Source organism: Rhinopithecus bieti, unplaced genomic scaffold, assembly GCF_001698545.2.
Source record: "Rhinopithecus bieti isolate Rb0 unplaced genomic scaffold, ASM169854v2 scaffold_2205, whole genome shotgun sequence".
Classification (NCBI taxonomy): domain Eukaryota; kingdom Metazoa; phylum Chordata; class Mammalia; order Primates; family Cercopithecidae; genus Rhinopithecus; species Rhinopithecus bieti.
The window spans coordinates 2281864-2309422 of NW_016803673.1; the positions used below are offsets into that span (position 1 = coordinate 2281864).

A 27559-nucleotide genomic window follows, 5' to 3' on the forward strand; every position below is an offset into this window, starting at 1 on the left:
CTGCAGAGGGGGCAGCCAAGCTCAGACTGCCCAGCTGCATGGAATCCTCACTGGCCAGAGACTGAAGGGCATCAAATGCCCTGGCAAATGGGGGGCACTGGGGCGGGGCCAGGAGCATCAGACCTTTTGAGGGGCAGCTGGGTCTCCTCTACATCCAAACACGAAGCCCCAAGAATAGATAAAATGTGACCTCAGAGCCGGCACTGGGGTCTCCCTACCACATTTTCTCCCCTGTCAACGTCCCTGTATCCTGGTCCTGGGTTTGACATCTGACCTTGTGGCATCCCCCAGGGGAGGGTACCAGAGTGGGCAGCAGAGGCAGCTCCAGCTCCCAGCAGCTGTGGCCAGTGTCTCGGGGCGATGGTGGCTGTGCAGCCAGACAGCTGTGGGTTCAAATCCCAGCTCAGCTCTTACTAACTACACACATCTGTCTGTCCAGGAACCACTGCAGAGGGTCTTTTTCCCCCTCCTAACTCCTCCCCTGCTGATGAGCTCCTAGAAATTGCCTACTTCCCTTCTTCATAGATCACAGGGGCCTGTGACTCCCTTCCTATGTTTGCTGGAAGCAAAAGTAAAATCTCTGCTACCTAAGATTTCTTACTTTTAACCCAAAGGATGTTTGCCCTAACAAAACATGGTATCACTGGCAACAGACAAGGGATCATTGGTGGTGGACTGGGTGACCCCCTGGGGGCCTGGACCCGACCATGGTCTAGCACACTGTGAGAACAAGGGTGGCCTCACCAGACACCCAAACTCCTATCCCGCCACACTGCCCCCAAGTCAGGAGGCCACCAGACAAGCACCCCGAGGGCAGTCTGGGGTTGCAAGCTAGTGGGTGGGCCCAACAGTCCCAGCCCGCGTCTGTGGAAATGGGTCCGGGCAGTCGCTGCTCCTTGGCACCCATGGCACCCATGACCAGTACCTGTGGTGCAGGTGGCACTGCAGGGCTCGTGGGAGGACAGCTTCCACCGGTACATGTCCGCGGGACTCACGCCCTGCTTGCGCGCCTTGGGCCTGGTCCTGAAAGCGAGATCAAGCAGAGAAGGTGATGAGAAGGTCCACGCCTCACCGGCAGGCGCTGGCTTTTCAGGTGTGTGTGTTTTCTTTGGAGGGTATGTTCACCTGAAGCACACCCCTGTCGACCCCAGGCCGACTCTCCACCCGCTACAGTCAGAGTTCCCACTGTCTGAAGTGGAACGGATGAGGCACCCCCGGAGAGGCACATTTTAGGATCGAACAGACATTGTTTTCCATCTCAATAACTGCATGGGAGCTGCCCAAGCTCCTTCTGGGGGGCAGGGTGGCCTGAGAATTTGGGGTCCCCAGCACTGTAGTTGCTCCTGCACACATGCAGGCTTCTCGATATCACCTTCTCACATCAACTAGTGGGTTCCTTCTTCCCACCGGGGAGGGGACCTCAGAAGGTGTCTTATGTGCTAAGAATGTTCCAGAATTCTCTCCCACCCCCTCCTCCAGCTGGGACTCTGATGGAATGGGGGACACTAGGCATCCAGCTTCCAATGATCAAAATTAAAAAGCTCGGCTGCTGGCAGAGGTGTGGCCACAGCCTACAGTGCAGTTCGGGTTGGCCATGGCTGCACAGACCTGCTGGGGTTGGGGGAGGCACGCTGGGTCCCTGCCAGCCACCAGCTATGATTCTTGGCTGGAGCCTATGTAGCCAAAGCCAACTATTGTTAGGACTGTTTGCTTGTTTGAACGAGTAGGTGTGCCTGGGCCCAAGCTCCACATCCAGTGTGCAGGCTGATTCTGGACTCGGCAGGGGAGGAGGGAAGCAGAGGCAGAGGCAGCTCCACAGCCGGGCATCTGCTCTGGGACACTGCCATGGAGTCCCACCGCCTCTGAGCCAGAGAAGGGGCGAGGGCAAGCCAGCACGGTGGACAGCAGGCCCTTCGAGCTTCGTCTTCCTTTTTAAACAGGACAGTGCAGCAGGTGGGCCCTGCCCAATTGGCTCCACTTTCGTCTGGGCCCAGAGGGACTGGCTAGAGATGACCCTGAGCTGCCATACGTCACCGGGCTGAAATGTGGGCCAGGTCACAGATCCTTCTTCGGGACCTTCAGTCACCTGAGGGTGGTCAGGCTTAGAGCATTATATTCAGAAAGACTTTCGGACTGACTCCGTGATAGAGATATGCGTTTGGATTGAACAGGGAGTTTACAATGTGTTAGGCAAGTGGGTGAGGATTGCTCTTCTGTTTTGTTTGGACTGGAATGGGAGGATCCCAAAGCCAGGCAGAACTTTTGGAGATGAACGTTGCCTTGACCACACATCTGAGGCCCCAGGAATGATCTACCCACAGGAGCTTCAGCAGTGAGTTCACCGGTGTGGTTCCCTAAACTCATGGAGGGAGAAGACGAGTGAAGGGAGAAGGGATGAGGACCAAAGCCCAGGAAGGGCAGCGGGCTGGGGGCTGATCTGCTTGTCTCTTCAAAGCCTCCCTCACCTGGGAGCTTCAAGCCAGGAGAGTCTGTCCCAGCCCATCCTGGGGCTGGAGGGGAAGGGGAGAGTGCCTTCTCCTCCCTCTTTAAAACTTAAAGCTTTAAAACGGGGGGGGCCAGGCGCGGTGACTCACGCCTGTAATCCCAGCACTTTGGGAGGCCGAGGCGGGTGGATCACGAGGTCAGGAGATCGAGACCATCCTGACTAACACGGTGAAACCCCATCTCTACTAAAAATACAAAAAAAAATTCACCGGACGTGGTGGCGGGCGCCTGTAGTCCCAGCTACTCGGGAGGCTGAGGCAGGAGCATGACTTGAACCCGGGAGGCGGAGCTTGCAGTGAGCTGAGATGGCGCCGCTGCACTCCAGCCTGGGCAACAGAGCGAGACTCCATCTCAAAAAAAAAAATGGGGTTGGGTGGGGGATTTCCCAAGACCCTGTCATCTCAGAACAAAAGTTTCCTGGAAATCTGGAAACATGTCCCAATGGGGGCCACTCAGAGCACCCAGATCGGGATGAGTAAGTCCTTTTAGGGAAGGGAGAACCTGGAAGACCAATCCTTAATGTTTGATTCAGAAAACACTAAACTGTGCCGACCAGGTCCCTACCCACTTTCAACAGCTTTAAATTCTCCCCAAGAACAAAAAGAAACGAAAAGATCCAACCCATGCCCCTCCACCCCACCCATGGAGGCGATCCGCCATCTTTATCTAATTACACGCTCTGAGCCAGCAGGCAGCATGACTCATGCCTGACTCAAGAGAGAGCGGGCCTGATTCAAAATAACCCTTTGGATTTTAAGCACCAAAGGTATTTCTGGAGGGGCTGCCCACACACTCTTCGCAGCAGCACGTGTGGGGCATAGCAGATGCAACTCTCGAACATAACCCTGCATATATTTGCACAACAATGCAACGCCTAGCAGGTTCCGTTCTTGGAAGTAGCACAAGGAAGTGGTACACCCAGGAAATCGCTGGAGCACCAACCCATCGCTCTCCTCCATCTGGAAGGAAGACACTGCCCCTCTCAGCTGTGAAAGTCAGAGCTGCTAGACTGGGGCTGGTGACGCCCGTGGAGTCACCACCAGACCGCCTGTCACTCCTCGGGGTCCTTCGCCCAGCTGCCTGGGCAGGCACAGGCTCGCGGGCTCCCCAGGCAGGAGAAGCTCTGAAGCCACCGTGTTTGTTTATACACGAGCCAGAAAGTGCTCTGTTCTTCTCTCCCACTAAGGCCTCGGAGAGGGACCCCGCGTCTCTGTGTCTCAGACGCTTGTTCCCAAAGTCGGAGTCTGGTGACAGGGGCCCCTCCCTTGATTGTTTGAAGCTTTTCTGGAAAGATGAATATAGCCTTTCCTTTCTGGGCTGCCCCTTTGATTTTGCCTTCTCTGAGCAGACACGACTTCCTGTGTTTGGACAACTCGGCCGAGACGTGGCTATTTTGGCCTGGTGGTTTCCCCCGCTGCCTCCCTCTGCCCTTTATCTCTCCAGACCATCTTTGGTCCCTGTGTGGCAGCATCCTTTGATGGCAGGCCGGTCGGGGGAGCAGCGGCACCTCGGCACTCGGGGACTTTCTGAGGCCTGACAACCTAGTTGATCAATCCTTGAGGCCCCTGACAGGCGCTGGAAATTCAATATATCCTGGGGCGGGGGGCTAGGAGGGGAGGGTAAGAGTCAACCAAGATGGGGCAGGAGAGACTCTTTACAAAGCGGCTTGATGATCAGAAAGCTTGTGCCATGACCCTGGCCTAAGGATCACTGAATGTTTGACCTGGTGGGCCCTAAGGGCACCCCCTGACAAGCCCCTCAATGAGAGATGGGGAAACTGAGGCCCAGAGGAAGACAGAGATGCTCAACTCAAATGGTGTCCATGCCTTAAGCCAAATTCCACAGTGAGGTCTTGGTGCTACTCTGATAAACCTTTTCAGAGGGCTCTGACTGCCAGAGAGCTAGCCTCCCTGACCCAGGCAATGGGTCCTGAAAGGTGCCCCCCACTGCTGCCACTTGGAGGCTCAATTTTCTACTAATAGCTTCTGCTTACAGGAGGCCTTACCACGTGCCTCACACACGGACTACCAGGTAATGCCCTGGACCGCCCTGGGAGGTAAGGACGGCCCTGCTGAAGACGCAGACAGACTGGTAGCCTTGAGCAGTGCCATTCCCACGGGCAGGCACTGTCTGGGTCCGTCCCTCCTGTCCTTTGCCCAGGGTCCCCTATCAGACTCAGACATTATACCCAAAGCAAGGCCCGGACTCCCCACCCGAGTCCTGAGAACCAGTCAGAGGCCCCACCTACCCAAGGCTTTGAGCGTGTCAGGGTAAAGGGTGAGCAGACAGCCCTGTGCCACCCCTGCGGGAAGAGGGGTAGCCGGAGGAGGCTCCGGGCCCCACTCTGTCCACATCTGCAAAGTAGGGTTCTGCCCAGAGCCTGCCAGAAGTGTCCAGGACATCCTCCCTGTGCCCCGCAGCCCCAGGCATCTCAGGGGCCTCAGAAAACAGTTTGAGCAAAGGGGCAGGCATCCCCTGGGGACTCCTGGCTCACCAGGGAGGCTGGCTTTGTTGCTGTGGTCCCAGGGCTGGATGGGTGGAAGGGTGGCCCCAAACCACATCACCTCGAGAGTGAACCCTGAATTTCCCATCAAATTCAGTTCCTGAGCCCCAAGAAGACCCAGTCAGCACTCCCGGCCCAGGCCGGGTTCAGGCCATGCTTGCGTCTTAAAGTCAAGGGGCTTGGGCTGTACCTCAGAAAATAAAACCAAATACCAGTGGGCCCATGCCTGCCTCCAACCCCCACTCAACGCCTGTTTAAAACAGCTCCCAGGCGCACGTGAGTTGCTGGGAGAAAGTGTGGGGACCTGCAAGGGGGGCCCACCCTCTATCTGGGGGTAGGGGGAGCTTATCACCAGGGACTGTGCTCCAGTAGGGACATGGCAGGTCTGGGATCACCCTGCTCACAGCTGGCCCCTGACCCAGGGACGCTCCCAACCTCAGGCTCCCCCAGGTCTAGCTGTGACTGCCCAGGCATCCCCAGCTGTGACTGTCCAGACATCCCTGGCTGTGACTGCCCAGGTGCCCCCAGACATGGCTGCCCATGTAGCCCCAGCTGCGGCCTTGGCTCTGGAGGCCTGGCCCCAGGTGGACTCTCTCATGGGCCTCGCCAGTTGCAATGCCAACCTTGTTCTTCATCCCTGATTTCAGGGTCGTGGAGGAACCCACTAGATCCTCTCCAGTTCTTGCTGAGGCCTGGGGCTGAGGCACTCTGCACTTGGGAAGCTGCCTGGAGCTCTGCCTCCTCCTAAAGGTGTGTATGCCATGACTGTCCAGACTTAGAACTCAGGGGTCCCAGGTCCTCGGGCTCTGTGACCTCGAATACACCGCTAGCCCTCTCTGAGCCCACAATAGCCACCCCACCGCTAAGGGCGGTTGTGACAACGGCATGTGTCCATGCATATAAAACGCTGAGCTCTATCCCTGGCTCACAAGGAGTGCTCAGAGCTGTTATCTTCCAGCCTCCCTTCCCCGCATCAGCTGCACACACAGGGGCTCAGCCCTGGATCCTAATCCACGGACGTAACTTTTGGCGAAAACTCACTCTAGTCCAGGCCTCTGACTCTGTGCTCAGATCCACGGGGCAGTGAGTGGAGAACCCCAGGAAGAAGGGGCCCTCTCTCCTCTATCTCTAGGACCCCAGCCCTTCTGGCCAGACCCCCCCACAGTGGGGCCTCACTTTCTACCTGGCCTCGGCCCCATCCTGCCCCCGGCCCCATCCTGCCCCCGAGGGCCCTGGTCAGGGCTCAGGAAAGTGCCTCCTACCTGGCCTTGTGAGTCCTATTCCCAGCCGAGGTGGGCAGGCTGGTGCTGACGTTGGGGAACGGGGCCTCGGCGGAGCTGTTGGCAACCCTGTCGCTGCTCAGCTCCAGGTAGGACCCGTTGAGCAGGTAAGCGCCAGCCCCCTCGTTCTCCTCATAATCCACGAAGAAGCTCTCGGCCAGGGAGCTCCTCGGAGCGCCCTGTGCAAAGATGCTGTTCACAGTCTCATTGAGGGTGAAATCCTTCAAGTCAGAGCCTGCACCCAGCAGCTGGTCGGAGATGGCATTAGCCGAGAAGAACTCCTGGGAGGCAAAGTGGGTGTCAACCTCTTGGTCATCCTTGTCCCCGGTGAGAGGAGTCCCTGTGACGTTGAGATCTAGAGAGGAGACAGGTGGCTCAACCATGAGTGCACCCCAGCCCTGGGGGCGAGGGCTGCCCTGGAGAGGGGACCTGGATGAGGGGGACTGGAAACACCAAGCTGAACCAAGAAGCTCCCAGAAGGAAGGCTTCTGCCCAAGTAGAGGACGAAATTCGGTCAAGACAGAGGCACGAAGCCCACCTGGACCATCTCTTGCTGACGGACTTCTGCAGTGGATTGAATAGCATCCCCCTCAAAATTCATACCCCGCCCCCAGAACCTCGGAGTGTGATCTTATTTGGAAATAGGGTCACTGTAGATATAATTAGTTAAGAATCTTGAGATGAAATTATTGTGGACTGAGAAATATCCTTATCAGAAAGGGACACACAGAGACACCGTTCCAGAGGAGGAGGCCTGTGAGGAAAAAGGCAGAAGCCAGAGTGACACGGTCACAACCAAGGGGCACCTGGGGCCCCCGAAGCTTTTGCTCCCTGTGGTGTCTGAGCTGAGGCAAGACCAGGTGCTTGCTGAATGAGTGATGGGATGGGCGAGAGATCAGACCATCCCAGGTTTGACTCCCAGCTCCTCCACAGTGGACTGTGTGACTTGGCCAAGCCACTTCCTCTTTCTAAGCCTCAGTCTCCTCATCCATCAAATGGGGATAACCACATCTACCTCAGAGAATGCATGGACAGAAGGACCTATCCCAAGTACTTAACCTGCACTTGCCCAGAGGACATCTGCAGGTACTTGGCAGCTCTTACGAATCTCCTCTGTAGGTTTGCAAAGGGCCTGAGACCCCTTCCCCAAGATCTCCTTCCCTGGGCTACCTCCCGGGCCCCACCCCCATGCCTCCCTCCTCCTGGTTACCTCGGAAGCCCTTGCCCCTCGGGGGCCCCTCGCAGGCCCCGCCGCCGGCCTGCTCGCACACCTCGTTGGTCTCCTGGCCCTGTCTCGGGCCCAGCTCCATGTCCAGGCCCGGGTGGCCGAATAGCCGGTTGTCCAGGCCCAGCCGCTCTGAGGAGACTTGGCCGTAGAGGGAGCCGTTGTGTGGGACGAAGCCCATCAGCCCGGCCCCGTCCAGGCCCTGGCTCTCAGCGCTCTCGGAGGCGGGCTCGGAGAAGCCGTAGTAGACCGGCTGGGGGCGGCGCTCGTGCGGCTCGTGCGGTGGCTGCAGCAGCGTGTACTCAAAGGTGATGGAGGGGCTTTTGCCATTCTGGTTCCACACCTAGGGAAAGAGAAGAGGGGCCCCAGCCCCTCCTTACTCTGTCCAGCCCCTTCCCCACCAACCCCCTTCCCACAGAGCTGCTGGGAGTATAGCCTGCTGTGACTCACAGTTGAGTTGAGTCCCCCCAGGGAATGACACTGCCTTGCCCAGCGCAACACAGCGTCCCTGCCCCAGGGGCATCCAAGTCAAAGCCTGAGAACAGGGCGGGCGCTGGGGGAGTGTGGTGGGGGAATGGCCCGCCCTGGGTACAGGTAGCAACAGGCAGGCTGCATGTGGAGAATTTAAGTAATGAAGTCAACTAAAACCTGGCCTGCATTTTCTCCTCACCATGTGCCAGAAATCCTAAGTAATTAGTGTCCTCCTCCCATCACCCTCCAACCCAGAGCCCCACCGCGCAGGCCAGCGCGGGAGTACAAAGACCCAGGCTCCGCCTCAATTCGAGACAACAATGAGGGCTCATCCTCGCTCCAGGGCTCCCTGTGGGATGGGCTGAGGCCCTGAGGGCGCTGTCAAGACCCCGGGGCAGCCCAGCTTCTCCCTCCGCAGACCCCTGCTGCCCCTCTCTCTAGGAGTTGCTCTTTCCAGAGATTCCAACCAAAACCAGCTGGTGTCAGGAGCAGGGAGGCCTAGGAAGCAGACTCTAAAATGAGGTGTTGGAGAGGATCACCTGCTGACAGAAACAATGAGGGTCTATCTGGGAGTGGGTGGAGCACGAAGACCCCCAGAAGACAATGCTGTTGTGAAAAGGTTCACCACTAGGGAACTGAGAGGGAATGCCAGTGAAAGGAAAGGCACTGTTGGTGCAATAGCTCAAGTGTTTGAGAGTTGGCTGGGGCAGGGGTAGGGATTAAAAACTTGTAAAGGACCGTGGAAGTAAAGGACCCCAAGAATGAAAGGACGGCCGGGAAAGGTGAGGGTCTGCACAGTAGCAGAGAAAGACACCCTCGTGTCAAGCAACTGGAAGGTAGGAGGGGCAGAGGTGCCTCCAAGGAGCAGAGAGTGTGCTCCTCCCAACTCTGCTGGGCCTGGTATGCCCAGGACAGAGTCCAACCAGAAGAGGGGGACCTTGAGACTCGGGGTGTGGGGATCTGAGTCAACACGCCTGAAAAACTTCAAATCTCAAACGTCCCAAGCCTTCGGAGCCTAAAAAATGGGTCTGTCTTATTCCTCCCTATTAAAGTCAGCACTACTCTTGGCCTGAAGATGACACAGAGACCTCTGCCTTCACGGCCACGTGGACCTCCCACAGGACTTGGCCTGCCCTTCTCTCCCGGCCACCAGAGCATAGCTCGGATTAAGTCACATTCTCACCCAGTTCGGGGAGCCCTGGGAGAAGGGACTTCACACCAACAGAACGTCAGGACCAGCCCTCAGGAACTGCTGGGTGCATCCTCTCATGACAAAGAATTTAGCACATTGGTGAGAACGTGGGGAGAAATGCTACCAGGCTACTAGGATGGTACTTAGAAGCACGGAGAGCCGGGAGCGGTAGCTCAAGCCTGTAATCCCAGCACTTTGGGAGGCTGAGACGGGTGGATCACGAGGTCAAGAAATCACAATCCGAGACATCCTGGCAACACGTGAAACCCCGTCTCTACTAAAAAAATACAACAAACTAGCCAGGTTAGGTGGCGGGGCCTGTAGCCGCTACTTTTTCGGAGGGAGGCTGAAGGCAGGAGATGGGTAAAACCGGGCGAGGCAGAGCTGCCAGTGAGCTGAGGATCCGGCCACTGTGCTCTTAGCCTGAGGCACAGATTGAGACTCCGTCTCAAAAAAAAAAAAAAAAAAAAAAGAAGCACAGAGAAGGCAGGGGCTGACCTACAGTGATGCAGACATAGCCAGCCCATCATATCCCGCATTTTTTTTTTTTTGAGATGGAGTCTCACTCTATCCCCCAGGCTGGAGTGCTGTGGCACGATCTCAGCTCACTGCAAGCTCCGCCTCCTGGGTTCACGCCATTCTCCTGCTCAGCCTCCCGAGTAGCTGGGACTACAGGCGCCCGCCACCACGCCCCGCTAATTTTGTTTTTGTATTTTCAGTAGAGATGGGGTTTCACCGTGTTAGATAGGATGGTCTCAATATCCTGACCTCATGATCCACCCTCCTCAGCCTCCCAAAGTGGTGGGATTACAGGCGTAAGCCACTGCGCCCGGCCCACACCCGCCTTTAACTCAATAGTTTAGCCTCCACAATAACCAGACAGACCCCAGAGGATCTGCCATCTGAGTCTACATGGGTACTGCATCCTCCACCAAGTGGGCACCCTCCACTGCCAGGGCGTGACCGCTGTGTTCTCTCTCCTAGAGCAGATGAGCATGGCCTCGGGTTGATCCTAGGTGGCCACTGATCTGGAAAATATGTTCTTTTCTATCCCTGTCAAGAAGGTGGACCAGAAACGATTTCCTTCCCCTGGGGCGGACAATGGTACACGTTTACAGTCTTGACCCAGGGCTACGCTTCTGCTCCCACTCCCAATTACAATACACTATAAAGGCACCTGGACCACTCCAAGAACTTGACCTTTGTCCTCTGCACTGATGGCGCCATAATTAGCGGCTCAGAGGAGCGGGCACTGGCGCTAGAGATCTTGGTGAAGCACCTGTCTTCCAGAGGAGCAGAGGTTCAACCCTGTGAAGATTCAGCAGCCCCCTACATTAGTGGAAATGTCAGGGTTCAGTGGGTTAGGGCGTGCCAGACATCTCTTTGAGAGGAAGGGGAAATTGATGGCATCTCATACCCTCCACCACGAAGAATAATTCTGGAGCCAGCATATTCTACATCCAAGAATGTTCAATTTATCTGCTGGATGACATTAAAAGCTGCTGCTGAACAGGTGCAGTGGCTCATGCCTGTAATCCCAGCACCTTGGGAGGCCGAGGCGGGCAGATCATGAGGTCAGTAGTTCGAGACCAGCCTGGCCAACATGGCGAAACCCCGTCACTACTAAAAATACAAAAATTAGCTGGGCGTGGTGGTGGGCGCCTGTAATCCCAGCTACTCCGGAGGCTGAGGCAGGAGAATCATTTGAACCCAGGAGGCAGAGGCTGCAGGGAGCCGAGATTGCACCATTGCACTGTAGCCTGGGCAACAGGGTGAGACTCCATCTCAGAAAAAAAAAAAGGTACTGCTTTGGATGGAATCCTGAGTGGAAGGGGCCCTGCAGCACGTCCAGGCTGTGAGGCAAGCAGCCTGCCACATGGACCGTATGACCTGGCAGATCCCATAGGAATAGAGATATCTGTGGTAGGGAAAGATGTCAGACGGAATTTCTGGAAAGCCTTTAGGGAAAGCATAACATAGAACCCTGTGGTTCTGGAGCAAGGCCATCTACAGCAAATATACATCAGTTGCAAAAAACTTCTGGCACGCTGCGAGGCCCTACTAGAGATGGAACGCTTGGGCTGTGGGACATCAGGTGACCCACGCAGCCAGAGCTGCCTCCAACATGAGTTCTATCAGCTCCGCCAGCAGCAATCCATCATAAGGTGGAAGTGTTACACCAGGGCTAGGCACAGACAGGGCCAGAGGGTACGAGAGCGCTGTGTCAGCAAGGGACCCAAACTCCCCCATCCAAGACCCTCGCACCCACATCCCTTTTCTAGCTCACAGCTATGGCTGGCGGGTGGCGGGGGGCGGGAGGGGCTTGTGATGAAGGGAGAGCAGAGAAAAATGGCCAAACTTGATTCAGAGATGGGTCGGCTTGCCCTGAAGTGCAAGCTGGAAATGGGCTCTACTTCACTAAAGCCCTATCCAGGGCTGGCCTGGAAAAATGGCAGCGAAGGAAAATCTTCCCCACGGGCCTCAGGCAGCACATGTGATGTGAGCGTCGGTGTGATGGGAGGCAGGGCGGCCCGAGATGAGAATATGAACTGAATCGCAGGCGGTGGCAAGTGGCTCGGCTGGCTGGTCAGGTTAGGAGCCTGGACGGGAAAGATCAGAAGGCTGGGGACCATGAGGTCTGGAGGAGGCACCTGTGGCTGGATCTAGGGAGTGGGCATAAAGGATGGAGGTCTTCATTTCACTTGTTAATTTGTACCAGGAAGCATCACCATGCGAGAGGCACTAAACACCCCAGTAGAAGACAGAATGGCCTTGCCACCAGACACAGGCTAGTCGCTGGCATCGGTCACCCCACTGTAGGCACAATGAATCAGCATGGAGTAACACAGCTTCTCATTCACCACAGCCACCATAGCTCCTTCCACTCCTGAACGTCCAGTCTCTGGCCTCAACACTAAGTCTCTAAACAGCATCGCCTCTCAAGGAGGCCACTCAGCTACTGGGTGACAACCTGATCACAACAGACCGCTTCCATCCTGGAAGGGGAAGCGCCGAATCTGGCCCTAAACAAAAGTTGCGGCCGGGCGCGGTGGCTCAAGCCTGTAATCCCAGCACTTTGGGAGGCCGAGACGGGCGGATCACAAGGTCAGGAGATCGAGACCACCCTGGCTAATACGGTGAAACCCCGTCTCTACTAAAGAATACAAAAAACTAGCCGGGCGACGAGGCGGGCGCCTGTAGTCCCAGCTACTCCGGAGGCTGAGGCAGGAGAATGGCGTAAACCCGGGAGGCGGAGCTTGCAGTGAGCTGAGATCTGGCCACTGCACTCCAGCCTGGGAGACAGAGCCAGACTCCGTCTCAAAAAAAAAAAAAAGTTGCCTTTCCTGTCCACAGAACCTCAGCCAGCCCTAACGCCCAAGGGCTCACAGAGCATCTGATTGACGGAGACAGGATACCAATAACATGGCATTGGACAAAGGGACCCCCTTTACATCAGAGGACGTGCCACAACGGGCACATGACTGTGAGATCCACTGGGCCTGCCGTATCCTACAACACCCAGAAACGCCAGCCTGATGGAGCAATGGAGAGGGGAGCCACGGTGCCAGCTGAGAGGCCATACACCTGCGAGGGTGGGGCATCCCCCATGAGGTACCACCCACATAAATCAAAGGATTTTCCTTCACTGCCGTTTTTCCAGGCCAGCCCTGGATAGGGCTTCGGTGAAGTAGAGCCCATTTCCAGCTTGCATCCTCAGGGCAAGCCGACCCACCTCTGAATCAAGTTTGGCCATTTTTCTCTTCTCTTACTTCATCATAAGGGCCCCCCCCCACACACAGCCATAGCTGTGAGCTAGAAAGGGGATGTGGGTACGAGGGTCTTGGATGGGGGAGCTTGGGTCCCTTGCTGACACAGCTCTCTTGTACCCTCTGGCCCTGTGCCTCATCCTGGTGCTATGTGCCCAGTACGTAGACGACATGGGTCTGGGACGCAGGAGAGGCAGTAGCAGTAGCAATCATTCCCAGCCACCACTTGGGGACTGTGTGTTCCCCAACCCTGCAGCTCTGGGGTCTGTGGTCTAGAGGCCTTGGTTTGCACAGGAGGAACGTTTCCATCCAAAGATGCAGCAACAGTTTCATTACGCTTTCGGCTGTGGCCACACATGGTTCGTTTGGGCATTTTGTACCAAGAGACCAGCAGCATGGAAACGAGTGGCTGTCCTGGCGGGGTGATCGACCTTGATGATCAAGAGCAGAGAGGCCACGGGAGGTGGCTCACGCCTATAATCCAAAAATTTTGAGAGGCCGAGGCAGGAGGGTCACTTGAGGCCCAGAGTTCGAGACCAGCCTGGACAACATAGCAAGACCCTCTCTCTATTTAAAAAAACAAACAAACAAAAAAAAGTAGGAAAGGCATTGTTTGACCCTGGGGCCAAAGAATCTATGTAACACCTGCTGATGCCCTGGGCATCTCTTGGTATCCCCCTGCCCCTTGTGATGATAACTGGACAAAGGCAGCAGCCTCAGGTTGAAAAGGCCATGGAGACCAGGGTCACCTCACCAGGTAGCCACCTGGCCCTGCTGAGGTGCTAGCTCAGGCTAAGGGGAAATAGAGCGTGTCGCAGGAGGAGGAAACTGAGTGTCAGTTGCAGCCCCTACACCAGCTGCAGTTCAGCCCATCAAACTTCCTCCTGTAAGGCTCCCCGAGAAAGAAACCAACGCAATTCTAGAGGAGCTGTTCCCTGCCAAGGCAGACTCATGCAAAGCACATGGGTCCAAGCCGTGCCGGGGGTGGACCACGGACCTCACCCTTCGGTGAACTGCCTGGGGTGGGCGTGCGACAGTTCACAGCTGTGCCCCACTCCAGGCATTTCCCTCAGCCAGAGGGAGCTCTCTCTCCCCAGGTCATGCCCCCAACAAGAGGCAATTACACCTGGCAATACGCGATGCCCTCCTGCCCCAACTGGAGATAATGCGATTCCCGGGGGACTGGCAGAAGCCCACTGAAACTGCATCACAGCTCAGCTGCCCCCTCTGTCTAGTCCCATGCCCTCCTGCCCATACCAACCAGTGTTCCCAAGACCGCTCCTGACACTGCCCCCAAGCCCTGTTGCATGCAAACCCCCACCTCAGAGTCTATTTTCTGGGGACCCTGACCTACAAAACAGCCCCTACAGCCAGGAGGCGAAGCCAGGTGGTCAGTCCACCTCCAGACACAGCTCCAGGCAGGGCCAGGTAAGCATAGACACAGAGATGTGTAGCCCCCATTTGATTCCGGGGTCACCAGGAAAGCTCTTCAGCCAAAAAGCAGTGTGGGGAGACAGACAGGCACCCCCAGTTAGAGACCCCTCCAGCACAGCAGCTAAACAAAGAACAGGCTCTGGCACCAGGCAGGCCTGGGTTCAAAGCCCAGTTGTGCCACTTACAATTCCATGACTGCTCAAGTCACTCGCCTCTCTGTGCCTACATTTCATTACCTGCAGCGTGAGGCAATGAAACCCATGACAGTGATATCTGGAAACCAAAACAGCTCAGGTAGGGAGGGTGCGCAGCGCCATCCCTGCTGTGTTCCCTCGTCCTCCAGGAAAGCCAGTAGGCCTTGATGGCTACCACAACTGCCCATCTTAATGTCACCTGACTTTGGTGACATGACAAGTCCTTTACATATTTTCAGGGCTGAGGCACCAATCCACCAGGGGCTCCATTTCCAGAGGCTAGCCATAGGAGAACTTGTGGCAAGCCGAGCATAACAGGCCCACATTCTCTCCTGCCCACTGCTCGGGTCCTAAGCCCCACCCTATAACCCCTCAGGGTCCTGGGGAGGCCATGTCAGGGGAGAGGCAGAAGCCACGGGAACTACCTTGGGCCCTGGCACTAAGGACCCAGCACAAACACCATAGTGCCCGGGGGACGGAGCATGAAGCTAGGTAGGGGCATAAACCCCTCCACCGTGGGGTGGGGAGGGGTCCAGCCTCCTCCTTAGTGCCCTGAGCTCCCTGTGGACTTCCCAAAGGGCAGGAAATGGGCAGCATGGGACCCCCGCTGGTCCACTAGGGAAGCTAGCCACAGTGAATGGATGGATGAATGAATGATTTCAAGAAGTGGGTGAGAGAGTGGGCGGTTGAGTGAGAAGTGAACGGGTAAATGAATTAATGAACTGATGAGTGAATGGGAGACTGTGAATGAACCAAAATCTGAGTGAATGAATGAATGGGGGAGGGAGTTAGTGAAAGAACAAGTGAATGAGTAACAGTGATTGAACGTGAAGCCCAACCCACAGAGTGGTGAGGCTGCCGGGTGCACGCGCACAGTGGCCCTGGGGGTGTCACAGGCTGGAAGCCCCCACCTGTGGCCGGATTCTGGGGAAGCAGTGGCCGGAGCCTCGGGGGCCCCTAAGGCCTGCGGCACACGCACCATGACATTCAGGCCCTGGTTGGTGGGTCCCTGTGCCACGATGTACTCGATTCCCGTCTCATAGACATCCATGGGCCGCCGGTACTTGACCACGGTGCCGGCGATGTTGAAGTTCTTGGGGCTGTCCACCTTGTAGTTGCCATTGAAGAAGTAGTAGCCAGCTTCATCTGCAAGAGCTGGAAGGGCAAAACCGCCTGTCACAAAGGGCCAAACTGGCTGGGGGAGGAGGTAGTGTCACTGGCTCAGGGAACCACCACCAGCCCTGCCCTCCAGAACCCCAGCCCAAATGCCCCCGAAACAGGAAACTCCCATCATGGACAGTCTGGCCAGTGAATGCAGAGAAGGCACAAACGCACATTCATCTCAGCCTAAAATCAGCAATGAAGGACTTGTCTAGACGCTGAACACGGCTGGCTGGGGACCCATTTGGTCATGTTCTTGCAGCTGCCTTTGAAGAAGCTGAGGCGCTGCAAAGTAATGAGGTCGCACCACGACCAAGGGACCCAGCCTGGAGCAGGAGAGTCTGTGGCCTGTGGAAGGCACACATGAAGCTAGGTAGGGGCATAAACCCTCCACCGTGGGGCGGGGAGGGGTCCAGCCTCGTCCTTAGTGCCCGGAGCTCCCTGTGGACTTCCCAAAGGGCAGGAAATGGGCCAGCACAGAACCCCCGCTGGTCCACCAGGGAAGCTAGCCACAGTGAATGGATGCATGAGTGAATAATTTCACCAGCAGGAGTCCTGGGTGCCCCTCCCGTCGCCCACACAGAGTGATGCTGCATCCCCAGCCTGGCCGGCATGGGGGGTGCTGACCACCAGGCCCTTCCTGGGGATCGCCCTGAGCTGGCCAGCTCCATCCTCTTCATAGGAGCAGAGACTTCCTGCTGCCCTTGCACGCAGGGCCATGCTGACCCTTCACCCGTTAACCCGTGCACCCGGGCCCAGCCGAGGTGCTCAATCAGGCCAGGACGGCCTGGCGCAATCTCAGCTGCCCTCTTCCTGGGGCCGGGTGGGTGGGCACTCCCAGGGCCTGACTCCAGCCTGATGGAAGCTCAGGATGGAAACAAATGGCCCATGAAGCCTGGTGACCCCTGCAGACTGGAACAAATGCCCAGAGTTAGTGGGGTTTCAGGGGGAACTGATTCTCCCTGGGGCCATGGAGAGTGAGAAGAGGCAGGGGGCCGCCAGGGCTGGGGACGCAGGGAGGAGGCTGACTCCGCGCTCGGGACACTCTGTCTTCCAAAGGGTGTCCTTAAAGCCAGTTCCAGGAACTGGCCCGCGGGAGAAGAGGAGTTCGACTTCCAAATTCCTGATGCAATATGAACAGAGGAGCCGGGGCAATTAATTTATTATCAGACAGACGCAACAAGCAGGACTTGTCTGCTTGAAAAACCCCCTTAACGTAGAAAAGTCAGAAGATAACACACATTAGAGTCCAAGTTCTGCGAGGGGAGTGTTCTGGGGCCTGGCTGTCTCAGCCCCGTTTCCAGGTATATGCGCAGGGTTAAATCCGAGGCTCTCGTCCCAAACCTGTTTCCTGACAGTAATGACCTTCCTTCCTACCGCTTTCCCAGTGCTCCGAGGCCACCCTTGGTATTTCCACGCATCTGTTTCAAAAGCGAGAGCTCTGCAGCCAGCTCAGAAAACGTGGAGTTTCCTGGCCTCTCCACTCTCCCAGCAAGCAAGCGACAAAGCAACCGGCCTGGCGAGAGGCCCAGCTCCCCGCTCAGGCCAGGGAGCAACCCCCAGGGTGTTGGGTGGTGGAGCCAGCATCTGCAGCACAGACCTGCTGGGGTGGGGGCACTCAGATCCCAGGGCACATACAGAGGGCTGGCGGTTGGGCTCTGGAGAGGGGACAGGAGAACCCGAGGTGGGTCCCAGCCTGAAGAAGACCTTCAGCAAAGCCTTGTCTTCCAGCACCCACTTAGGAGACGGGCTTCATCCCACCAGTTCTGGTTCTCAGGAGGAGTGGGAGGCGGTGGGGGGAGTAAGCCCAGGTAGTATCAGGTTTGGGGCTACACCTGTGTCCAAAAACAGCATCCCCTTACAGCCTGGGTCGCCAGCCCGCCCCGTGAAGGGCAGGGTCGAGCACAGAGCAGCTCACAGGTGTCAGCACCTGCCCACCGTGGCCCAAAGGGTGCAGACATGGCACGTTGTTCAGCCAATGATCCAGCTTTACAAAGGGCCCTTCCAAAATTTGCCACCAAGGCTCTCTACACTCAAAATTTGCCACCAAGATGGGGTCTCACCACCCCATCCACCATGGCAATAACTCCAGAATCCTCAGGTTAGAGGACTCCCCTCCCACGGCCCAGCCTCCCAGTGGAGACTGACTAATGGCAAGAACATCAGCATGAGGCCCCCAGACCTGAGTCGGAATGCTACCTCTGCACTGACTTCCTCTCAGTGCTACCTTGACCTCGTCACCTCCTGAGACTCACTCCTCGAACCCCACAGGGATCTCATCTGCAGCGGCCCCCAGCTTCTGCCTGTGCCAGGCTCTTGAGTGACAGGGAGCTCCCTACCCAACATCACCACCCTCCCATTGTCCAGCAGCTCTGAGTTCAAGGTCCTTCCATGCACAGAGGTAAAGCTGGCTCCCCTATAAGCACCTCAGACACACCCACATAGCTGGCTCAAGTTCTGGCTCCTGCAGCCATGCCCACGGCACTGGCCCATCCCCGTCCTGGAGGAAGGGGTCCAGGGTCAAGTGCCCCTTCTCCGCCACGCACAACACCCCACAACCAAAAGCTCAGTGAGGCAGCCGCCAGACGCTGCGCACCTACCTAGCACGTCAGCGGACTTCTTCCTCTCTACAATCTGGATGTCTCGGGCGCCAGCCGGGATGTGGGTCACCAGAGAGTAACCTGGAGGCAAATGGATGACAGTGAGCCCCTCTGGATTGGAGAGTCACCCTTGGATGGCGCTCGCCTACTCCACAGCTTTTGGAGGGTGAGTGGTGGCTGTCTAAAGGCTGACCCACACCCCACGCCCGCTTGGGTAGCTCAGCTCAGACCCGTCCTATTGCAGAGGCTGACCAACCAAGCTGGGCACCTGCCCAGGCTCACCCCTTCCTAACAAGGCCACAGGAGGGCTCGTCCATGCTTGCCCCAACCCCTCCCGAGGGACAGCAAGGGCCACAGGGATGTGGAGCACACTGGGAGTTCAGTCCCGCTCTGCCATGTGTCACCCAGGAGACCCTGAGCAGCCGATGGAGCCCCAGCTCCCTGCGTGCATTATCACTGCCATTTTAAAATCCTGTCTTGTCACAACACCATGTTGACTTTCAAGGCTCGCTACACTCAAAGACGTGGGTGAGAAAGGACAAGGAGAGCTGCAAATAGAATCTCCAACTCTGCCTACGCCCTTCCTAAGTGCCAGGCCCCAGGCTGAGGTCCAGATCGGACAATATCAGCGACTCAGAGCTTGCCTTCAAGGCCCCCAGGCCCGTGGGGAGGCAGCCATGCAGTCCTCCCAGCTAGAAAGAAGCCAAGGGTCTGGAGGGGAAGTGCTGAGAGAAGGAGAGGTGTTGCTGGCAGGTGGCTGAGGGAGGAGCCTGGGGAGAAGGAGAGATTTTAATACGCCCTGGGACAGGAAAGAAGGGGCTCTCCAGGTCGGACGTTTCCTGGGGCTTGACGCTTGTTTCACCTGTTCCCTCCAGGAGTGGAGGACTCCGCGTGGGTCTCCCTGCCGGGGTTAGTGTCTCCCGCAGGCCAGCACCCGCCTGTCATTCCTCCCCCAACACCATCACACCTACAGGTCTCTGGAGATCCTGACCTGTCCCTCACGGATAGCAGTGCTCTGGAAAATGTTTAACAGTAGGCTCTTTGGAGACATGGGGAAACAGGAGCTGTGACTTGTAGCATTGGCCAGTTTCCGTGGTGTAAACACCCCTGCTGTGGCCAGTTTCACGCTACTGTAACTGGGCAGCCTAACTTCAAAATTCATTTTGAAACTTTTTTTTTCCCTTCTTTGGGTTTCAACACATAAACCTGAAGCAAGCAACTGAAGCTATGTTTGTTTACACTACCAATGTGATGTCACTGGGCGTGGCATTGGGAAGAGAGGCTGCAGCACACCCGTATATGGTGTTTTTGCCACACAGACAAAATAGTTATACACTTTGGGAGGCTGAGGCGGGTGGATCACCTGAGGTCAGGAGTTCGAGACCAGCCTGGCCAACATGGTGAAACACTGTCTCTATTAAAAATGAAAAAAAAAAAAATTAGCCGGGCATGATGGTGGGAGCCTGTAATCCCCGCTACTTGGGAGGCTGAGGCAGGAGAATCGCTGGAACCCAGAAGGCGGAGGTCGCAGAAAGCCGAGATCGCATCATTGCACTCCAGCCTGGGCAACAAGAACAAAGCTCCGTCTCAAAAAAAAAAAAAAGAAAGAAAGAAAGAAAGAAAGAAAATTAGTTATAGACGTCAAAGGATTAGAAAGTGGTGACTTTGTTTTAAATATAATGTAGTTAAATATAGGCTGTTGTATTTAATTTTCAAATTAGCAAGATTAGCTCACAAGATTCTTCAGCATTTAATACCCCAGCCCATCCCACGGCTCCCAGCGTGGTTACCAAGCACAGTTCGTCCGGAGAAGGAGTGTGGCTCAGCTGGGAGGACCATAGGCCAGGAGCAGGCTGCCTGGGTTCAGGCCCCGTTCTGCCTCTTGTGGCTGTGTGACCTTGGATGGTTATTTAGCCTCTCTTTGCCTGTTTCCGTGTATTTCAGCAACAGTAATGTGGCAGCCTTGTAGAGCTGTTGCCAGGCATGAATGAGTTACCTTGTGAGCATGCAGAATGAGGGGCGTTGTTTGCACGTTAGTCCCTGGGCCCCAGGCTGAGTTCCACGAGAATGTGAGCCCTATCTCTCAGGCCTCACTGTGTGCACAGTGCCTGGCACACACTAGATGCCCTGTAAGACACATGCTGCCCCAGTGCCCACTCTCCCTTTGCATGCCCTGGATCCAGCAGGAGGCCATGTAAGCAGCTTTGTGGGAGGAAGGGAGGAAAATCAGACACCTTAGCGTCTCCTATAGCGAGGCCACCAAAGAAATGGCCTCTGCCCACCTCACCCTGCTGGGCACCCAGCCCGCATTACTCACACCCCTGCCTGGTGGCTCTGCCCCAACCCTGTCCCTTGTCAGTCTGGCATGCCCATCCCTAGGTCCCATGTCCAAGCCCCATCCTCTCCAGTCCTCTCCCACTGGCACCTCCTGGAGCTGACACTCACACCACAGTTAGCCCTCAGTGGCAGGCGGAGGTCACTCCCTCGACCTGTAAAACACGCCGGGTCCTCCGTGGCCCTAACAGGCCTGGTTCCAATCCAGACTTGACTAGTCTCACTGTGACCTTGATAGATTATTCCCACTCTGGGCCTCGGTTTCCCTATCTACTAAGTGGGTCTGAAGCTGCCCTACCTTCACCGGTCTGGAGGTTGCAATAACCCAGTTCCATTCCTCAAGCATTTCTTCAGACCCAAGAGTGTGTTCAATCTAATGCCAAGCATTACAAGTGACATCCCTCCAAAAGTAGAAAGTGCTGTCCCGTGCACAGATGCCCACGCCCCCAGGAGGGTTGGGACAGAGCTGGACACAAACATCGGGCCGAATGCCCGTAGCTTAGGAAGGGGACAGGTGCTGCCCAAGGGAAGGAGGGGGTCTGGGCTGGGTCAGCCTGGAGCTGACAGGGAGCCTCTGAAACTCAGGCCCCAGAATCCAGCATGCCAGAGTCAAATCTCATATCCACAGAGAGAATGGGTCTCAGGCCTCAGTTTCTCCCTTTTTAAAGTGTGGTGTTAGCCGGGTATGGTGGCTCATGCCTGTACCCCAACACTTTGGGAGACGGAGGCAGGTGGATCACTTGAGGTCAGGAGTTCGAGACCAGCCTGGCCAACATGGTGAAACCCCGTCTCCACTAAAAATACAAAAATCAGCCAGGTGTGGTGGCACGTGCCTGTAGTCCCCGCTACTCGGGAGGCTAAGGAACCGAGAATCGCTCGAACCTGGGAGGCGAGGTAGAGGCTGCAGTGAGCCCAGATCGAGCCACGGCACTCCAGCCTGTGCGACAGAGCAAGACTCTGTCTGAAAAAAAAAATTAAAACTAAAAATAAAGGGCGTCGTTAACACCTCCCTGCAGGCTGTCTCAAAGGGCAAATGTGATCCCCACGCCAAGTGTCCATTGGTACCCAGTAGGTCCTCAACAAAGGGTTGCCCGTTTTTGCAAACCAACAGAGGCCTACAATCACCGGGCCAGCTCGCCTGGGCCTGGATGCAGAATCGGGTGCCGCTAGAGGGGAAAGACTTGACCACTGGTACCCAGGAGGCTGCAGACAGGAGCACACTCAGGACCCCCGATTTCCAGACCCAGCTCTGCTTGGACTTCAGGGCACGCTGCTGCCTTACCAAGGTGGGTGTTCCCTTTGCGATAGTTGCCCGTCACGTGGGTGCAGCTGCTACCGTCCCCCTGGCAGACTCCGCACTTGTCCAGTGTGTGGGTGGAGAAAAGCACCCCATCACAGCCGATGGGCTGCAGGAAGGGAGAGGGAGAGGGCTGCTGGGAGGGCGCTGTGGCCAGGCCCCGGGGCCGCCACTGCCTCCCACAGGCGGGCAGGCAGTCAGCACAGTGAGACCGGCGGTACTTTTGCTACAACGTTTAACAACCTCACATTTTCCAGACACGCAAACCCCTCGCAGGTCGGTGAGCTTGCAGGATGTGCCGTCGCGGGCGGGGACCATGAGCTGCCGCTGGCCGTCCACGGTGGTGCAGTGCAGGTCACACGGTTTGCTGGAGATGTGGACATAGTCGTCTGGTGGAGGGAGACAAAGACAGAAGGTCTCAGCGGGACAGGAAATGCCAGATTCAGGGGACTTCCCTTTTCCTCCCACTGAGACAGCTTTCATTGCATCGATGGGGAAACTCAGGCCTGGAGAACAGAAGGGACCTGTCCAGGTCTCAGTGGCAGAAACTGCTGGGTTGTCTGGCTCAGCCCACACCCCGTGAGTTCCGGCTTCTTCCTTCTTGTGAGTGGGGAGCAGCGCCTGAGACCCACACTGGGGTTCCCCCTCTGCGGGAGGTCTGAACCAACTCGACACCCCTGTGCTGCTGGCCCTGGGCACCCCAGCCCTGGCCCTTGTGGGTGAGCAGGAGAAGGATGAAGCATTTAAGCTGTTGCCTGAACTACTTGCTTTCCATGGGACTGCGTGGGTGGTCTCCATTTGGGATCGTCTCGGCTGGTTCCTGACCGTGCCCAGGAGACAGTAAGTGGGAGACCCACCATTGCCCTCAGAGGTCAGGCCTACAGGGAACTCAGCCCCGTAATCTGTCCTGCGTTGATGTCATGGGTCATGGGGGAGGGGACAGACCCCTGGGCCAGGGCTCAGGAGACCCAGGTTCATTCCTGGCTCCTTGTCTGACCACCTCCATTTCCCCACCTGCCCACCCGTCGAGTTTGGTCCCAGGTGCCAGAAGGGCTACCCCCAAAGCTCAGTCAGCTCCCTGCAAGGTGGGTCCCCAGGGCAGCAGGTACCCGGGTACAGAGGCTTCCACTGGTGCGTCCGCCCGTTGTACACGTGGGAGTTGAAGGAGACGCACTGCTCCTCGCGGAAGCTCCTCCCGTCCGGCGGACACTCCTGGGAAGTGAGGGGACAGGGAGGCTCCAGGAGGAACTCGGCCCGACAAAGGCATTTTTGTCCAGGCTAAGCAGGAAGTGGCTGCAGCCGGGACAGCCGTGTGGGGGCCACAGCCCATGGGGTAGCCTCTTGGGCTCCTGCACACTCCCACACACTCTCCAGAGGGAGCAAGGACACTGGGAAGGGCAGCTCCGCCCTCCACGCCAGCCCTCCGCCTACTCTAGACGCAACCCTCCCATTCCCCACCACGCCTTCTCCCCAGTCTTGCGGTAGAGGGGACATGACCCTACTACGGCTGGCAAGGGTGCTCCCCTTGCCCCCGTCCTCAGCAGGCCCTGACTGTGTGTCCACGGTGCCGGAACAGGGCCTGGCACATGGTCTGTGGCCACGCACACCGCCTAAATCAGAAAGATCGTGGTTCTGACTGCATGAAGAGGAATCCAGCTTGCAGACAAGAGACTCGTCCTCGGGGGGACCCAGCTTAGTCATGCTGGGGTCAGAGCTCAAACCTGGGTCCCTCTCATGCTGGAGCTCATAAATGCCCTTCCCCCAACCCCTGGTTGCGCCATCCTAGGAGGGCAGCTGACCAGGTGACGCCAACACAGAAGCTGTGGCTACCTGCCTCCCTCCAGCCCCTCACTCCCTGCATGGGAGCACACGCCCCCTGAGACACACAGGCACAGAGACCTCCAGCTGCTCCGCCTTCCCTGACCAAGCAAGCCACATGAGCCACTCTGGGAGGCCCAGACCCCAGCTCGACATGCCCCAGCCTCACGCGTGGCAGTCCTTGGAAAGGTGTTCAGGTTCCAACTGCCCAAGGCCCCACTGGGAGTTGCCTGGTCAGAGTCAACACCTCCTCTCCAGCCTCGGCTACCCAAGGAAGCTGATGGGGGCTGGAGTAGAAGGGCTCCGAGAGCAGCCCAGGGAACTGTTTTATGGGGTGGGGAAGCCTGGCAACTGCTGGGTCTGTGTGAGCACCAGGTGCACGAATGTTGTGAGTAAAGTGGAGCTGCGACCAGAGACCCCAAACCTTGAGGCTCCACTTGAAGTTCCAGGAACACAGTGAGTCCGCCTGTCCCAGCATTGCTGAGCACATGTGGGCACACAGACAGTGCTCTGGACAGTGGATGGCTCCGTCCTAGCCCAGGGACCCCCGCAGCCTTCTCTTCAACCCTGCTCCTGGGCTCTCCTTGAAGAGCAGGCCCAGAACAGAATGCCCAGGAGGCCCAGGAGCCACCTGGAAGATCCCCTGAAAACTGCATGATGACGGGGAGTGCAGGCCATGGTGCCCCTGCCCGGGCCGGGCCTCACCTGCACTCTGCAGAGCTGGTACCGCTTAGACGTGCCCGTGCAGGTCCTGTTCCCGGGGCCTGGGGTGGACTTCCTCCTGGCAGAAAGATTCAGGCTCGGAGTGAGAGCTGCAGAGGAGTTTCAGGAATGTCGCCTGGGCTGGCCCCACGGCCACTGGGGTCCAGAATCTCCCGATTCCCATGACCCAGAGGGCTCCCTTCCTCTCTACTCAACTCCTACCCCATACACACACCAGAGCCGAGGGAGAACGAGATTTGATTCACTTCTACATCAGCGGCACACAGCACGGGGGCTCAGTACACAGAACTGAAACCACCACATGAGTTGCGTGCCAGGCCTGTGCCCAGGTGCACACACACGTGTGTTCTCAGAAGCATGAGGTGGGACCAGCATGCTCTCCATGCCATGGATGAGAAAACTGATGCCCAGAGAGGTTAAGTGACTTGCCCCAGGTCACACAGCAAGGGGGTAGCACAGGTCAGATAGGAGCCAGGTCCATCTGGCAGTGGAGGCTTTCACTGCCAGTCCTCTGCTTCTCCTGAGGCTCCCTGGCATTCTCTAAAGACCCTCACTCAGGTCTTCAGAAGAGAAGGCGGGGTGGTTCTCCACCTCCAGGACAGACCTCTAAAAATGGCTCCTGCTCTCTCATGAATGGGCTTCCCTGGTGCCCTGAAGCATGAAGGACCCCCGCGCACCAGTGCCGGGGCCCATCCATAGCTGCATCCAGAAGAGGCTGATGGGGGATCTCAGCCTGTGCTGCCCCCAACCCGAGAACCCTCGCAGGGGGAGAAGCCACCAGGCTGAAGGGCCAACCGCCCTCTCCTGCCCGCTGCCCTGCCCTCATGCCAGCCCTCAGGGCCATGTGCCCCACCTCGCACCTCTGCTTCAGGCAGTGCCGCTCCTGGGATGTCACCCCACCTCCGCAACTGCGGGAGCATGCCGTCCACTTGGTCCACTCCCCCCACCAGAAGGCCGTGGCGTCCGTGCCCCCCTCCAGGCTATTGGACGTCGGGCTATTGTCCTGGATGAGAGGGACCCCCAGATGATAGAGGGCTCGAGTGCCCAGCAGGACCAGCCTGCTCCCACCCCATGCCCGAGGGCATCACCGTCAGCGGGACTAGAGGACACAGCCCCCTGGCTGGACCCCCCTGCAGGGTCACTCGGCAGCTTGGGTTCAGATCTCCTGGGTGGCACTGAGGGGAACCCCCAAGGAACTGTGGGCCACAGGTCAAAGAGCACCTCTTTGACCTTAAGGTCTAGGATGGCCTGGGGTCTTGGCAAGCTCCTGGGGCTGCACCTAACTGTCCTCACTTTCCCTGGAGCAGCTCAGGGCCCATCTGCGTTCTGCAGGACACAGCCCACCCTGGCCATGCTGGGGCCTTCACTTGGAAGAGAAGTACTCAGCCCCCTCAGCCCTCTCCTGCCAAGTCACCAGGGGCTCCACAGTAGCCAGGAGCCCTGTTCACAGAAAGATCTGACTGGCTCTGGAAAGAAGTTTCTAGGAGCCAAGAGGGGTTCTGGGACCTGGGGCACGTGCCCACACAGCCCCCTCCAAGCCAGTCCATCTGGGAGCGACCACAGCACTTGGGGAGGGGACTGGTACGGGCCCCCAGACCACAACACCACACTCACTGTGGACCCGGTTGACACTGTGTCCCCAGCCACAACCGCCAGAACCAGCAGGGACCAGGTCCAGCAGGAACATTGCCATCTGCCGTCCATCCTAGGAAGCAAGGCCACCGTCACCACCAGGCAAGCTCCGCTCCTCTTCCAGATGACCGGGGTACGCTTTGGGAAGAGCCCTCAGGGCCCAGCCAGCGCCCAGGCCTCAAGGTTTTCTGGGACTAGTTGGTTGTGGTTGCCTGGCAGACCCTGTTGGGAAGGATGAACCCCCCGCCCCCGTCTAGGCTTAGCAAGAAGCAGCTTGGAGAATGATTAGCAATGCCTGCTGCAGGCAAGACACCCAGCGGTGGTGTGCGTGCTAAGCCTGCGCCACCCTTGATCCAAGGGCATGCGGGGAAGCATGCCACGCTTTGCCTCCAAGTCCTCGAGCCCCCTAGAGAAGTGCTGTGGAGACAGATAGCCTCGGCTGAGGGGGCTGGGGACCCAGGCGAGGGGAAAGGTTGTGGCTCAGAGGAATGGGCCTGGGCTCAGTCCAGCCCCTTGGCAGGAGCACCTTGGCAGGAGCACCTTGGGATTTTGACTGGCTCAGCTCTTGCTGGCCTCGTAGGAGAATGGCCTCTGCCACTGGCTGCTGAGGGTCAGTGCATGGGGATGGGCTTGGCCAGGTCCCAGGGGAACATGCAGCCTCGCCCTAGACGAGCAGCTCCACAGTCAGCATCCAGCAACAGATGGCACTCAGGTGAGGCAGAACCCAGGTACCTATGCCGCCTCCCCATCCCCGGAGACATGGAATTGGGGGAGGGGCGGGGCAGGAGGAGGTATAGTTTGTGCCAGCATGTCAGCAGTCCAGGGCCACACAGCTGACTTCCTCCCAGCAGCCAGCACCCTGGCTCAAAACACCTGCCAGAGGTCAAAGCAAGCCCATTGGAAGGGACTGTCCAGCCTCTGGGCCCTCAGCCCTCCCCACCCCCTCCTCAGCGTCAACCCTGCCCTGTGGAAGGGAAGAACAGGGATCCGCCACGGCCTCTGTCCAGGCCTTGCTCAGGTGCTGAGTGTCACTTGCCAACGAGTTAGGTGAGAAGGGATTTCAGAAACCACACAGCCTGCACCCATAACCTGGAGCCCAGAGAGGGGAACCAACTTGCTCAAAGCCACACAGCAAGGCAGGACACTAGCAAACTCAGGGATTCGACCCCCATGCCTGGCCAGTTCCAGGGGAAGAAAGCATGGAGGTCATCCCTCACCCCTGCCAGCCCAGAGGCCAACTCTGGCTCTGCCCCTCCCTCCTCAGCAGCCTCCATCCAACTTGAAGAGTTTCCCTGCAGGCTGGACACCTGCAGATTTTCAGGGATTACTCCAAGGACACCGATGCAGCGATGCGGCAGTGCACCCTGGAGTGGGGAGACTGAGTCCTTGACCTCCCCTACCCCCGCCGCCTGCCCCCCACCTC

General features: G+C 57.5%; 1 protein-coding gene across 3 annotated transcripts in view; it reads right to left on the reverse strand.

Moving 5' to 3' along the window:
• ADAMTSL2 (ADAMTS like 2) overlaps positions 1 to 27559 on the reverse strand; it is a 41699-nt gene that overhangs the window by 11735 nt on the left and 2405 nt on the right. The window contains exons 3-13 of one of the 3 annotated variants that reach the window (XM_017848990.1): positions 26119 to 26209; positions 25365 to 25507; positions 24487 to 24562; positions 23073 to 23175; positions 22207 to 22352; positions 21949 to 22072; positions 18333 to 18413; positions 15551 to 15726; positions 7499 to 7856; positions 6271 to 6643; positions 926 to 1023 (exon numbers count right to left, since the gene is read on the reverse strand). In XM_017848990.1, coding sequence (XP_017704479.1) covers positions 926 to 1023; positions 6271 to 6643; positions 7499 to 7856; positions 15551 to 15726; positions 18333 to 18413; positions 21949 to 22072; positions 22207 to 22352; positions 23073 to 23175; positions 24487 to 24562; positions 25365 to 25507; positions 26119 to 26208 — 1768 coding nt within the window. In that variant the 5' untranslated portion in view covers position 26209. Of the gene's footprint in view, positions 1 to 925; positions 1024 to 6270; positions 6644 to 7498; positions 7857 to 15550; positions 15727 to 18332; positions 18414 to 21948; positions 22073 to 22206; positions 22353 to 23072; positions 23176 to 24486; positions 24563 to 25364; positions 25508 to 26118; positions 26210 to 27559 lie in introns of those variants that run through there. The other 2 variants (XM_017848996.1, XM_017849000.1) reach the window with 2 other exon arrangements.